Raw genomic sequence first — 15,040 nt, 5'->3', positions numbered from 1 at the left:
AACTTTTTTTTCTAACCCTCTGTCTCCAAAACTACAAAAAAATGACTTTGCCACAACCGCTGTAAATGCAAAGTCCCCTGCCTAAACGTGGCACCCCATGTTGGAGTCAAAGTGGATGGGGTGACCTCGAGCTAGTAGCTGCTAGACCAAGAGGGGGCATACAGGGCATCCCCAGACCACCGAGACCTAGAACTAAGGCAGCGAGAAGTCACAGGAGGACTTGCACCACCACTTTCCCTGCAGACACCCATAAAGCCAACCGGTAAATGGGAGTTGGAATCCCTAAAAGACACTCATCGGACATAATGCTGACCCATTTAGAGGGCTATTACAGCTCCTTAGCCATGCCCAATCACCTTTGGTAGGAATTGCTCAACCCCTCTTTAAGGGGGAAAAGCTACAGTTGTCTGAAATCACCGGCAAGTGTTGCAATACTTTCTTCCCTCTACTGTAGTTGTCAAATGAAAGCTGTTTGTCCTTTGGCACAGGTGCCTAAGCAATCCTCTAGCAGTATAACAACCAGCACACCCCACAGGAGTGCCATAGATACAAAGCTGCATTTGCCAAACAAAATAAATGACGTGAACTTTATGTGCATGGATCACACAAGTCGCAAAAGACAGTTCACTGGCTAAAGTAGCAGCGGATTACAAGATTTCCCTTTTGTTTTTGAAAAACACATTATATACACAGTAAACAGTTTCTCCAGCTTACCAAATGACAGAAAAGGTTCAAGGGGGAGGGTAGGAGACATCACACTTTCAGGGCCATCCTGCAATCAAAGATGGTGGCAGAACTTAATGTAACCTTCGGCAGGGGTGTTGCTAGGTTTGGAAAAGATCCGGGGCTTCGCGCCAATGTCAGGACTGTCAGGATTTGGCTTTATCTAGCCTTTTGGTTGTAGCCCCCACGCTTCTATCCAGGGCTGCAACCAAAAGACCTGGGGCTACAGCTCCCGCTGACCCCCCACCACACCCCTCACACTCCCCAGCGACGCCTTCCAATCAATGTTACCCAAATCCCAAGACAGCATAGCCCATACTACACAGGTGCAATCCATGTCTCGAAGCAACACCCTAAAGGGGTAGACTATAAAAAAGTCAGCTAGCTCAGTCCGACAGTGTGGGCAACCTAAGGAGATGAAGGGGTTTGAATGAACTTGCAGCCCTAGTGGACTTGAGAGCAGAGTGAAACGGGAACTAGAGATTGTCAAGAGCAGGAAGGTTCTGATGGAATTGGAATATGTTGTTCAGGGAAGACTTTGAAGGTGGGAGAAGGTAAAAGAGACAGCACAGTCACACATGGAGTCAGGAGGGAGGTTACAACAGGGACCATCAGGAGAGGAATGTCCCCAGGACCTGGACGCCAGAGTAGAGGTGGTGGTCGAGCAAGAGCAGCACTCCCAAGCCGGTTTACAGACTTTGGGAGAGCAATCACCTATGAAGGAAGCTCACACTTTAACTCAACCTGCTGGAGGAAACCTTTAGACTGTCAACAGTCAGGGGAATGTGGGCCATGGTTGGCCTGTGCTGGGGCCCAGAGGAATAGGTTTGAGAGACCCCAAAAACTCACAACCCCGAAGACCAGAATAAACTATTTTATAATGAAGCAGGAACTGAACTTTGGAAACATTGTTGATCGGGATTGATTACTGGAGAATTCCTCCTTGAGTTATGTAGAAAAAAATGCATTCCGGACTTTAAAAAAAAAAAAAAAAAAAAAATTATATATATACATATACATACACCCACACCCTTAATGTCGGCGTCTTTGTGCCCTTATTCGCACTGCCTGTAACAATATATAAAATGAGCCTATAAATGTCATTGAATTAAAGGAACTGTATTACTATCTCATTCTTTGTGTACAGCACGAAGATTAAATGAAATAAATGTGCTCGAGGTTAAATGTTAATTCATGAAACTGCTTTGAACGGGATAGCAATAGAAACAAACGTGACCAGAACCGACAGGTATGGCAATGCTCTTCAAACTGTGGGGCTGCTCTTCAAACTGTGGGGCTGGGCCCCCTTGCGTGGCCCGAAGGATATCCGGGGACGGGGCGTGAGGCTGTTCCAAAAGAGAGTACAGTGGCTGCGTTTAATAGAAAATAGATTGAAGGGCGGCATCTCGAGGGTGGGGGCCCAGCAACATTCCCCCCCCCCCCCCAAGTGGGGGCTCGGCAGGAATATTTCTTTCTACTGGGGGTGGCGGGGCTCGGCATGACAAAGTTTGAATACCACTGGCAGAAAGTAATTATTTTGTGAGTCAGTTACTCAATTTGCAAAGAACAAGAAGAGGTTGAGTGTTCGCAGGTTGTTTGACATACGTCGGTCATTTGGCGTTGCAGCGAAATCAAAATGGTATTGAAGTCCATTCATTCATTCATTCATTCCTTCCTTCCCCACAGGCTCGCCTTGATGAGGCTCGAGTCATCAGGTAAAAAACCCATGGCAAATGTGCTTCTTTTGCCGTGCCTGAATGCGAAATGTCCAAATGTGTAATGAATCGGATAGAACATGTTAGGTTATTTTACTAGATCTTGCAATATACAGTGTGTGTTTTAGCGTTTGCTCTTCAGAACTTGCAAGTAAACCGGGTCATTGGTGAGTTCGTGTGAGCAGAGCAGACGTTGCTATTTGATCAGCTGCACAAGGCAGGCATTTGTGAAAGTTGGTGAAGTCTGTCTCTGCAAACAGTGGTGGACTGGGAACCAAAAGAGGCCCTGGAAATAATGTTGACAGTACCCCCATATTACACATTTCGAGCAAGCCTGACCCTTTTCCTATGAACAAAATTGAAATAAAATGGGTAACCACACAAAAGAGGCCTAGGGTGCAGAGGCCCGCTGGGAAATCTCCCGAGTTAACTGTAGGCAGTCCAGCTCTGTCTGCAAAAACGTCTCTAGGAGTGACGAGGCTTTCATTGCTGCCATCAGAAAGAGCACAGCGCCATATAGACAAGTGAAGAGGTGGCGAGCAGAATCCTCCGTTTGTTGACCCCACAGTATGTCACAGAGGCAGTAGAGCAGAGAGAAATGTGTGCATGTATTTTTGCACCTTTGTAGCATTTTTGACTGGAGTGCCTGCACAAAATGGGCGCAGAGGCAGAAAAATGCTCTGTGCATTTCCCGTCTCCATGGAGGGAATATGTATGTATTGCGGCGCGCATTACAATTTTAACTTGGGTAGAGACGGCAGGAGCCCCATGGCTTCTGCTAATCTTTTTTTGTGTGAAAAGAGCCAACAGACTCTATATGGATCCGGAGCAAGGACAGCCATGTTTTTACACTGAGGCCCCATTATGGAACACTGTCTCGTGCACACAACAGTGACCCTGGGGTATGGTGACCAGATTTTCAAGACCAAAAAAACGGACAGCCAACATAAAAGAAGGCCTCCCCGACCACCAACAGGACGTACCCCAAACTCCATTCCGACAATATATGCATACAAATTGTGCAGCTTTGAGTGTTGATAAAAGCACGTAGATACCAAGCACGATACTGATCGAATTATGTATTTTAATGTTATATTGTACAATGAACTTGACTGTAACTGGTATTTAGTGTCATAATGCTGAGCATCTCAACCATAACACTAAAAAAAACAACATGTAACTATTAATAACAACGGTGCTTTTGCTCTATTTGACACTACATATCTTGCTATGTACTGTCCTCACAGCCTGTCTCTGTGGTGCAAGCAGTTAACGCATAAGGCTTGTACCTGGAACAATGCATAAGGCTTGTACCTGGAATGTTGGGGGTTCAAACCCAACCTAAAATGACAACATTCTGAACATTTAATGTTGTTTATATAGTTGATCATCATTTGAGATTTTTTTTTTACAAAAAAACGGGACTGTCGCTCACCCTTTGACAAAACCAGGAAAGGTTTTTTTTTTTTTTAAAAAAAGGGGGGCAGAGGTCCCAATCCCACCAAAACCAGGACGTCTGGTCACCCTACCCGAGGGGCAGGAGTTATCCATACAGATCATGCATGGTCCACGAGGCCTTCTGGGGTCTCTATACCTTCAACTCTCCCTAAATATCTTCCTTCTCAAGTTCTTCGCTCACCCGCCTCCAACTCCCTCTGGGTCAGACGCGTTGGTGGTCGATCCTTCTTCGGCTGGGGCCTCCCGCTGGAACAGCCTCTCTGAAAATTGGGGAGAACCATATCGGGTTCCAGAAGCACCTTAAGACCTTCCTCTTTGCTTTCTCTCCTCCTCTCCCCTGAACTCCTGGCTGAAACTGAAACTGCACTGGTCACCTGGCTGCCCTCTGTTCCTGTGTCCAGGTCCCCTACCCGCCAGTTGGACACCTGCACTGCCCCCCTGGCAACCCTTGCACTCTGGGGCTGGTTTGGTATCCCTACAGCACCCTACCAGCATTTGACACCTGATGTCTGTACTTACCCTTGTACCTGCCACCAGCTCGCCCACTTCTTATTTATTGTTCCTATTTATTGTTTCTATTTATTTACTGCTTATCCTATGCACTGCACTTCCTCCACCCCCCCACCTCAACCTGCGCGATCTCAATGTCACCTGGCCTAGTAAGATCATTGTCCGTCTTCCCTCTGTTCCCCCTCCCTTGCCTCGTCACGCCTTGAAACACTTGTGTATAGGCGCGTTATACATGAAATATCATATCACATGTGTGCATGGGAAACGGGGTACACGCATGCCTAAAACTGGTCTGAGACCGTAAAGAGTGTGCAGCGAAGTAGTGGTCGGAGGGTTAGGGTCGTCATGGCCCGTTGGCCCGTTTTAGCATGCAATGAGAATGTAGCGGGTGCGTCACAGGATGTACAGCAGTGTTCCTCCACGTTTCCAGCAAACATGATTTCAGTATTCTGCCATCCAAAGAGAATCTAGTAGAGAGAACATGTCATCTTATCGGCTGCCTGTACTCCTTACTTGGAATAGTCTCCTTGTTTTAAACTAAAGAGATTTCTGGAAATGCAGACGACAGAATCAAAGGAGAAACGTGCATCAATTAGATGTGTGTGTATGAATAGGATTTTCAAAGCCTATTCCTAGCGGAGAAGCAGCTGAGTGCTGCAAATAGAGGCTGCACCCAAGGATTACAAGTACCGGCGCACAGGGCTGCGTGGATCAAGAAAATCCAAAACTAAAAAGGCAGCAGCTTGCATAGTGCGAGTTGCCACATTCAATTTCCATTCGCTGAACGTGGATAGTCGGAGAGAACTAAAACCAACTTCAACCAGACCTAGAACTGGACTTACTCTTCGGCTTGGATTGAGTCAGAAGGAGCTACGTAGTTACTTGGGATGTAGCCAGTCTGTCCAGACGTCAGCGAACGGGCCAGCCACCAATCGCCTTCCCTGTGGGAGGAGGAAAAAACAGAATTAATAAAAAGGACAGACGCAGAACAGCCATTTCACAGTCGATGTGTGAACCCTCCAGAGTTGCCCAGATTCTATTTGGGCGACTGGGAGCTCAGGGGCATCACACTTGTCTTTTGAGCAAGACCCCAGTAAGCAGCACAGGTTTGAAATACTTGACTCCAGCATGAAACACCATAAAACAACCACATATATTTTTTAATTCTTTTTTTAATACAGGGTATAGGTGCATAAACCCTGCACATATTTGATCCCCTTCAAACTAATGCCCAACATTCAATACAACAAGGCTTCAGACCCTAAAAATGATCTTCTGATGAAGGGATGACAGCCATGCATGGTCTTCAGGACCTCCATCAACAAGTCTATGTTCAAAATGAGTGTTAAAAAGGGAAGCAGAGTCTAAGAGTGCCACTGAGCGTTGGAATTCGGAGTCTGTCAGCAACCTTTGACCTCAGCCTTGCAATAGATTTTGCAGAAGGAGTTAACTGGAGTCCCGGAGACTAATTCCTGGAAACAATTCTTGTAAGAGATTCGACCAAAAAGTAAGGAAATACTGCGAATGGCATGCAAGGTTTCCCCATGTAGGCTACCAGACACTACAAGGACTGCGTCAAACGTATTGGTGCTCATTGGCTTCGGAAGATGGCAATGGAAGGATTCTCCAAGGATACCTAGTCAAGAATCACGAGGTGCTCTCCACCAAGCAAGAGCCAAATGAGGTGATGCAGAAATGCTTGGAACCTCCAGGTGAAATGGTCCAACTCAAAACTTCCAGCCTCTTGGGGTCAATAAAGCAAGTACCACTGAAGAGAATGACAACAGAGAACACCTCAAAGCCAGGCACAAGAAGCACTACACGAAGATACTATAATCGCAATAGGAATCAGAGTTACTGACGATGAATACACCGGCTCCTGTAGATGGTGTCACATCGAGGACAGCCTATAGGTCTCCATAGAGGCAAGAAGACAGCATTTCTATGCAGCCGTAAGAAGGCGGCGCAAGAAAGATCTGGGTATGTAAAGATGCGACAGTATGAATAGTTCTTTTAGTGCCACCAGTGAAGGGGAAATATGCTTTTTTTGGGGTTGACTAAGAAGGGATTTCTGCAAACCTCACCCTCCCCTCGTTTTAACACAGTTTTGCATGACTCTGCAGGTCAGCTGTCCCTGGGGAGTGGTGGGGAGGAAGGACCCTCGGCACACAGCACACAATTTCTATGAATTCCTCACTTACTGAAATGCTACTTATATTGCAGTTCCCACTCCTTACTTGCTTTGGAAATACAAGGGAAATGCTTAAAACACACTATAAACAGATTTCAAACCCCTAAAAGCGTTTGAAATCTGTAAAACACAAGAGGCAACGGCTGCAAGGTGAATGAATCTTAACCTCTGGCATTGCTCTGGGCAACCCTCCAGGCCATCGCTCTTCACCTGCCAAGCCATTACACAACGGGAAAGGCCATATGCAAAATCAGGATCCTTCCTACACCAAAAGGGGCAGTCCAGCCCAAACTTCTTGGTCACATCCCTTCTGCACAAGACCACAAGCATCTCCGGGATCCACATCTGGGCATATCCATCCCACTCGGGGTGACTATAGCAAAAAAAGAGTGGTTGAAATCTGACATCAAAGCCGAATTTAAATATTACGCAGGGGCTTGTGTGAGGCTAGTGGGGATTTTGCACTGTGCTGAAATAGTGGGCATGAATCGGATATCAATATAGAGATGGGCTTGCAGAGACATTTGTCAAGAATTAAGAATTACACCATCGACAATTGGGGACCCGGCAATCTGAGTATTCATTAACCTCTCACCACTTTTTCAGAGTTTGTTTCACACTCTACCTTAGTATCATATAGGGGGTTCTACCCTTTAACCAACCTTTAGCACAAGCAGCAAGTTGTATTTTGTTTCACTTAGTAAGGTTTCAGGTGGCCTTGCTTGCATCCAGCCTGCACATTAGAAATATATCTCAGTCTCTGTAAATAAATAGCAGCCTACAACAAAAAAAATCACTAAACTAAATAAATCACTTATGGAAAAGGGGAAGGGAGCAAACAGCAACAATGTGAGTTTCTGGCAGATTTGCATGAAAGGCAAAACGCATTGGAGAAATCAAGAATGCCCAAAGATGCTTATATTTGACAAATATGGCTGACAGTTTTTCAAGCATGCAATCTGTTTGAGCACATAACACCACTGCCACTGGGCTGAGCTTGGCGCTTATTTCATTAGTCACGCCACTAACTATCACAGTAAAATGTATGCAAACCACAAACAATATAGACTCCGTTGGTCAGCCTTCGCTCTCGGCTGTAAGGCTTGGGCTGTACTGCTTCAGCAGGGCACAGCTGCTCTTTTTCCAGAAATGCATTCCTCACAACTTGAAGACTGTGGTGCCAACAAAGGATCTAAGACCATGGACCCGCTCAGAGAGGAAAGTGTGTTAAGTGCTTATTAGTGATGGGACCTATGGAGACCAGGCAGCACCCAGACTCAGGGGCAGTTTTTACGGATGGCAGATGTGCTGTCCCAGCCCTGGGCAGAACAGCACAGCTGCACTTTAATGTGATCATACAACAGACATGGAGTAGCAGGGGAGGTGCATGCCTTGTGCGACCCGGCGATGCACAGTTCTGCTGGATCAAATGGGCCTGGGTCAGAATACAAGGGTTGATCAACTTCTCAAACAGGGCGTTGAGGGGAGTACCCTAAAAGTCTTGCTTGCAAGAATCACATTCACAGAAAATGAACAAACAATGCAGGAGTATACAAACCTGACATCCACCTTTCTCCTAACCGAAGCAGCAGAGAGAGAAGGAGAAATGCAAAGAGAGCATGTGTTAGACAGGGCGGGTCAGATCATTGCAAACAGTAGTTAGTCAGAAGCCTAGACCCACGCATCCTGTAATTCACTGGCATTGAGAGGAGCTTGTATAATTGATGGGCGAGTTACCACACTCTAGCATTACACTGCAGGGCAGGCATTGGGCGTTGGTGGCTGGGCAGATGAAGACAACATGGAGATGCGGCCCTGGTGAGCACAGCTTAGAGGAAGCAGATGCCACATTAGTTTCCCGAGGATAAGGTACACTGATAAATATCGGGACTACAGAAGTTAACATAGTCCTAGGACCCTTTTAATAGAACGTTAGCCTCTCCATACAAACTAAGGAACTCTTGTGTGCATGTGTGAGCTTTCGGATTACCGAAACATTAGCAAGGAAGAGAGGTCAGAGGGTGCAAAGGGAATGTGTTTGCAACCTAGGCTTTGGTAGATCAACGCACATTTCCCAGGATGCGGTTGGAGGTTATCAAAAAAGCTTCCCAGGGGCACTCGGGAGATGCACCAGTCCTGCCGGTGGTGGCGTAGTCAAATGCTATGCTTCTGAGCGGTGCCATTTCATTCTGCCAATTAGCGTCTGGTGATGGCAGGGTCATATGGATTCACTGTGTAGCAGGAATTCGGCTGAGGTCAATTTGATCGAAAAAAATGTTATTTTCCAATTTGACCCAATTTCTTTTGGTCGAAAATGCGGGGGGTGGGGGGGGAGAGACCCCGCCCCTCACCCTCCCAACTTCACTCCACTTTAACCTGTTACCTTACCCCTCCCCATATATTTATTTAATTTGACCAAAAAAACAAAACTATTCGGACAAATGGAAAAGGTCAAATATTTTTCGAACAAGTAGGCTAGGCTAAGGAGGCATCCGAACAGGTTAGCATTAGCAGCCCATCAACAATGAGCTACAGGGCGGCACCCCGGCACCGTACCCGGACACCCGTTATTGAGGATCCAAAGTAGGCACATTTACAAACTAGACCGCTCTGTCAGCTTCAGTAAACATGTCAAGATGTGCTCCTCAGCCAAGCTGTGCAGGGGATACCCCTTTTGAAGCAGTATCCCAGCCTATGCATGGCCAACCGCCCACGCAAGGCCAGAGGAGTTTTGCTTGCCCCCGACCTTGCATAGCCCATTGGACATGTAGGCCCATATTTGCAAGGGCTGGTCTTGCACATTCCCTCCATTGAGGCCTGTCTGAGGTGCCAGAATACATGACCGTGTTGCAATCTCCGAAACCAGGAATCTGTGTTGATTGATACCGCCACCTGCTTCCTGCCAGTGCACTGCATGGGGCGGAGTCTGCAGCTGGCAGAGCAGGCAAGAGAAATATACAAACCTTTCTGTGCATGTAGGAGTGTCTGCACACAGTATGAATGTGTGCAACATTTGAGAGTGTGCTTATGTGCATGTGTGGAACGGAGGTGGGGGTGCGAGTGTGTGCATGCATTAGGTCGGTGGGGGTGATGCAAAAGGTAATGGGAACGAGGATTCTAAAATGGTCAGCCAAGATGTTTTTCATTACAGTGGCAGTCCTGGAATACTATGGCGTTAGCCACAAGTGTCATAGGGCAATGCTGGTAGGTGTAGGCGCAGGCAAATTAGGTTTGGGAAGCACTGCTCAGTTTAAAATGGCACAAAGGGCAGGGCGTGGCCTTCTTACAGTAACAATAATGCACATTGGAGATACAGCCAAATGAGTGTTCCTACAGTGCCTATATACTGACATATGTTGGCAAAACCAGCATGAACATATTTACACTGGTATAATACTGGCAATCGTAGGCACCGTCATGAAATGGGTTTTAGTGACAGTGCTGGGCTGAATTATGAACAAAGACACAATACTTTGTAAAATCTTTCGGATTCTTTCATGCATTAAAGTGCGCTGTAAAATGCATCACTTTAACGTCTTTTAAAGGCAGTTTGTCAGAGATACCATCCCCACCGCCCTAATCCAGTGAAACGATTCTCCAGGAGCCATTACATTTGTGGTGGCTTGAGGGCCCCAAAGAGGAAGAGTGGGGGGAGGGGAGGCGGGCATCCTCGTTGGGTTCCTGCGGTCCCTCACAGGTCCGGGACGCCACCAGCACGCAATGTTGGAACCGAGGGTTCTCCCGTCCCCAGTCAATGTCTGCTGCTCGTTCGTTCCCTTGACAGCACAGGCAATACGGATTCTTTATTAGTATGGCTCTCAGACCCTGCTTGTGCATGACGTATCTCGCCTGCTCGTGAAGACGTGCACTGTGCCCACTGGGGAATTGCGCCGTGTCCGGCAACAAGGCAATCACTCGTGGCGGCCATCTTTCAGATCGTAAAGCACGGACACCTTATGTGTGGTTCAACAAGGAAAAACTGTTAAGCCCAATTGGTCTATCCAGTACTATGGAAAAAAGTTCAGCCATTGCGTAACTTATATTTGTTTTCAGAAAGGAGTCCACGGTAATTTGTGTGGGTGCAGTTGAAGAAACACTGAACTATTACACCACTTATAGTGATACAGCCAATTTATGGTCTATCGTCGCAAACATACGGAAATGGAGGTACTCCCCTACACGGGAGATAAACAAAGAGGGGCGGGCGCACTTCTAATGTTTCTTTATCATCTACGGAAAGTCTTCAACGTGGTTGCCAGATTGCAGACTAAAATGGAGGGGCTGGGCAACTCTCTTAAGGTTCTTAAAACGATGAAAGGCTGTAGATTTTGAGGTTATTCTTTCAGTGCGTGTAACAGTGTGCGCCATGGAAGGGGCTTTGCCCATTTTAGCCATCATCTACGAAGGTATGCCAACCTCCATCAATGATAATTCACTGCAAAAGCATGCAGGTCATCACATTACACTTTCACATTCAGATGGTGCCCTCCCCAAGGATGCCATTCAAATGAGTTTGCCAAGAAAAATCACTGCACTGAAGAAACTGGAGGCGGGCTCATCCAACTGCTCACTTCATCAAAAATCAAAAGTGTGTACTTTATTCTACGAGTCTCCACAATTGGTTTTGAAATGCAATAAATCTTCAAATGTTAACTAGCTGTAAGCTTGTCGCACTTCACCTCCAAGTTAAACGAGAAGACATTGTCTGCCCTCGGTTTAAAAATGCACTTCTAAAATGTACTAAAGGATTTAAAGGGGAGGGGGCGTATCCACCAATTGTGTTCTGAAAAAAACAAACATTGGGAATATTCCAGAGCAGGATTAGCCCCTTGGTAAAATAGTTTGATGGAAGCACGGGTCGGGGGTTGGGGCGTGGGGTGGGGGGAAGAGGCGAGGAATGGGGTTTACAGCATGTGAGTGGTGAGTGGTTGCAGTTCCCAAACCCAGAACATATTTTCGAGAGCTGCCATATTTTGAAGTGGGGCTACCACAAGGCGATACATTTCTCCAGACTGAGTATTTACAGTAAAAGATAAAGACCAGATGTACTTCTCACCCATTCCACTTCCCAAACCAGTCAATATACACACACACAACTGCCGAACGCGTACAAGGAGGAACTCCCCTGACAATAGGGCCCAACAGAGCCACTGTATACACCGGACCAATTGTAACCAGGACCCCACAGGGGGCACAGGACCGAACCACTTAGGTGTTTGGACCCGTAGATCCTTTTCAAGGCTGTCGGCTGACCACATGGGGCAACTAGAACCCCTCTTTACTTGTACCCACCAAAAAATGTTGACAACTGAAGAAAATAAACCAACCATGCTACAAATATAGCACTCCAAATGCAAGATTGTGTGGACAATATATTATTCCATATATAAAACCAAGACAAGGTATCCAGGTGTCCCCCCTTCTTTTCCTACCAACCAAACGAGGTGTGGGCTGCACCTCATTCCTAACCTGTGATCTTGCCGGAACATTAATAACCAAGAAAACCTATTACCGGAGCACAGCAAGGTAGGTTCCAACCTAGAGCCCGTGTCCTTTTCCCACCAGTCAATATACACTATTCACATTTTACCAAGTCCCCGCTGTGATAGTACATGGACAGACATGGCATTTTTCTAGCAACCTCTCTTTTCAAAACTTCCCTCCACAGATTTCAATAGAATCCAATAGATTCATTTTGTCTGGATCTATACTAATTTTTGAAGTGAGGGGGTTCTTGTGTCCCTCACTCGCCAGTTTCCCTCATTTCTTTTGGGGTGTGCTGCTCCGTCCCTTTGGTTCTTTCTACCAGGGCAAGGAATTGGATCTTCACTTGGTTTCTCATTTTAACTTTCACACCTCAAGAGGGTGCAATAAGGACACTGTACCCTTTTATCTCTAGGTAGCACCCCAATTACATCTATGATGTGTACTAAACAAGCTGGTGGCAACAAACAGTTTTTCATCTTTTTCCCCAGTGCATAACCGTGTACCTTTATTTTTTTACTGCAATAATGCCCCTAGTAGGGTATACTCCGAACGGCTGTTCTTCATGGTGCAAGCCATTTTTTGTTAGCCATCTTCCTTTCGTCTCAGGTTGGAAATTGCCCGATAGGAGCGTGCACACTTGTGCCAATCCAGCTCTGAATTTCTGGTGTGTGCTGTGTGTGCGAGCTGGCTGAAACTGCATTTTGGTATTGTCTGGTCCCAAACCACACTTAAGCCAGGACATGTCCTTTTGCTGGGCAGAACGTGAGATGGCAGGCGTTCCTGGATTGTGACGCCTCTACTTGTTCGACTGTCGCTGGTCCCTTTAGGTGGGCTTGGGGGCACCCAGCCTGATTTCTAGATAAAAGGAGAGGACCTGGATCCGTTTCAGATAATGGATCAAACAAATCTGATCTGGAGATTAAGGACCTCCGGAGAAGTGCCAAATAACTGCTGATGCAACCAGCATTGGCCAAGCCAACCACTGCGTTTCGGAACGCTGCCTTAAGACCACTGGGAAGTCCGGAATCAAGTGCCTTCCCCTTCCAAACTGATGCAACCAACCATTCTGGAGCCTTGCTCATTACTCATTGTTCTTTCACGGTTGACAAAATGCCAGTTCTGCAATGCCTACACCACCACAGGCACCTTCCCGTCTCATCACTGGAAACTTTGCTGGCATCCTCATAGCTCTGCTGGGACCTAGAAAACCCAGACGGTTGCTGCAATCTCTCACAATGAGGAAAGGCCTACTTGCACCTGAAGTCCGACTGCGCTGCTCTAGAATGCCTGTCGATAACATCTAGGTTGAACCAATATCCACTCCAACTTTTTGCTCCCGAGGGCTGCTGCCATGCTGCTAGGACTGAAATCAAGATGTCTTAACCTTGCCCTGGGGTCTCAGTCTGTACCCAACAGTCACTGCAAGGCTAGAACGCAGAGCCTGAAAGTCCTACAGTGAGCCTCACTGTCTCCACTGATACCCTATCCAGTGGCCTTTATAGTATTGCAAGTCAGAACCTGTCAGTCTAGATCGCATCCGTATGCACCCCTGTCTAGCTTGGAGCATAAAAAGCCTTCAAGGTAAAATGGTCTGCCTTACCGGACCAAAACAAGGAGCTTGGGTCAGGAGCCCTCCCCTCTGTCACAGAGGGCCCTAGGACTGAAAGGCTGCACCTTCTGCCCAGCATGGATGACCAATTAGCTTTGCAACTCACCGGTAAGATCGCATGCATGCTCCTGCAATGCATTTTACATCTAGCAACTCCCAACCAGAGAAACCCCATGGCGCCAACACTCAATGTTAAACATACGCCCTGCACCATCTAAACAATTTCAGGGAATCACTTAGCAATTCAACAGACCAGCAAAATGGCTGGGGCGGACCAACTGTCAGAAAGGCAGAAAGGACTCAAGACGTAGCCAGGGGAGAAGAGGGCTACATGGGTTGTCCCAGAAGGCCATGGGAATGATCAGAAAGAAAATTGAATGACGTTATAGGGTGAACATACAAGTGTAGCCCAATGTGCTCCCCACCTTGTTACAGTAGGATGAGGGTGGGGGGCCTTTCTAGGGTAGGCTTTGAAAAAATATTGTGGGAAACTGGAAAATGGGTAATCACACTATTCGCAAATGAAGCGATTAGAACCATCTCCATCCACAGTTATATAACGACATTGAGGACCCTGCTCTGCAACTGGTGCTGTGACCAAGATCATAATGCCCGAGAAATCCAAGCATGTGCAAAGAAATTATGCTTAAAGACTATTTGTGGGTACTGTGATGAAGAGGGAATTTGTCCCTTCTCCCTAAGGGTGGCCCATTCCTGAGAGGCTGTGGAGGTGAGCCTGCTCTGCAATACCCTGCCTAGGGTTAGAAGCAAGTGGGACCTCACTTGGAGAGACGCCCTTTAGGGAACAAGGCTTCCGTTTCCATGTGTAACTCCTTCAGGCTGGTCGTACCATGGCCTACATGGCAGGTGTTAAAATACAAGAAAATATGAATGGTCAAAACTGGGACAAAAAAACTCATAAGGGGCATCATTATCTGGGAAGGAAAGGTATCCCTTTAAATCAGGAGGTCTACTTTACTGCGATGAGTATGTTAAAGGATGTGATTCCAAATAGGGAAGAGAGAAGGAGACAAAAATGTGGATCATAGTTGCAGGCTTTGGGAGGCCCCAAGCTGCACTACACCAGACGAGAGCAAGAAACCAGTGTGTTTCAAACACACTTACAGCAGCTTTCCGGCTGCCAAAGAGACAGCAATCCTGAGAGACCAACAGTGCTGGAGCCCAAGCAGAGATTGTGGCTGTAATGCTTACCTTGTCACCACAGGAGCATAAATGGTCCAGAACCCTGGTGATCTGGCAATACTGGTTAATTAGGATTTTCCCCCTGTCATAAAAAAGAGAAAATAGGAGGGGGAAACTGGGATCAATATAAAGTGGTAAATCTGC

At 46.8% G+C, this 15,040-nt stretch overlaps 1 protein-coding gene across 9 annotated transcripts in view; it reads right to left on the bottom strand.

Annotated features, from left to right (window-relative positions):
* The window catches only part of SRC (SRC proto-oncogene, non-receptor tyrosine kinase), a 520,693-nt gene that overhangs the window by 118,359 nt on the left and 387,294 nt on the right, over positions 1 to 15,040 (bottom strand). For 7 of the 9 annotated variants that reach the window (XM_069652377.1, XM_069652381.1, XM_069652378.1 and 4 more), the window contains 2 exons: positions 8,156 to 8,173; positions 5,249 to 5,347 (listed from right to left, as the gene is read on the bottom strand). In XM_069652377.1, coding sequence (XP_069508478.1) covers positions 5,249 to 5,347; positions 8,156 to 8,173 — 117 coding nt within the window. The remainder of the gene's footprint in view (positions 1 to 5,248; positions 5,348 to 8,155; positions 8,174 to 15,040) is intronic. The other 2 variants (XM_069652383.1, XM_069652376.1) reach the window with 1 other exon arrangement.

Source organism: Ambystoma mexicanum, chromosome 3p, assembly GCF_040938575.1.
Source record: "Ambystoma mexicanum isolate Mex_15411 chromosome 3p, UKY_AmexF1_1, whole genome shotgun sequence".
Classification (NCBI taxonomy): Eukaryota; Metazoa; Chordata; class Amphibia; order Caudata; family Ambystomatidae; genus Ambystoma; species Ambystoma mexicanum.
The sequence above is the reverse complement of the archived record's forward strand: the minus strand, read 5'-3'. Positions and strand labels throughout refer to the sequence as shown.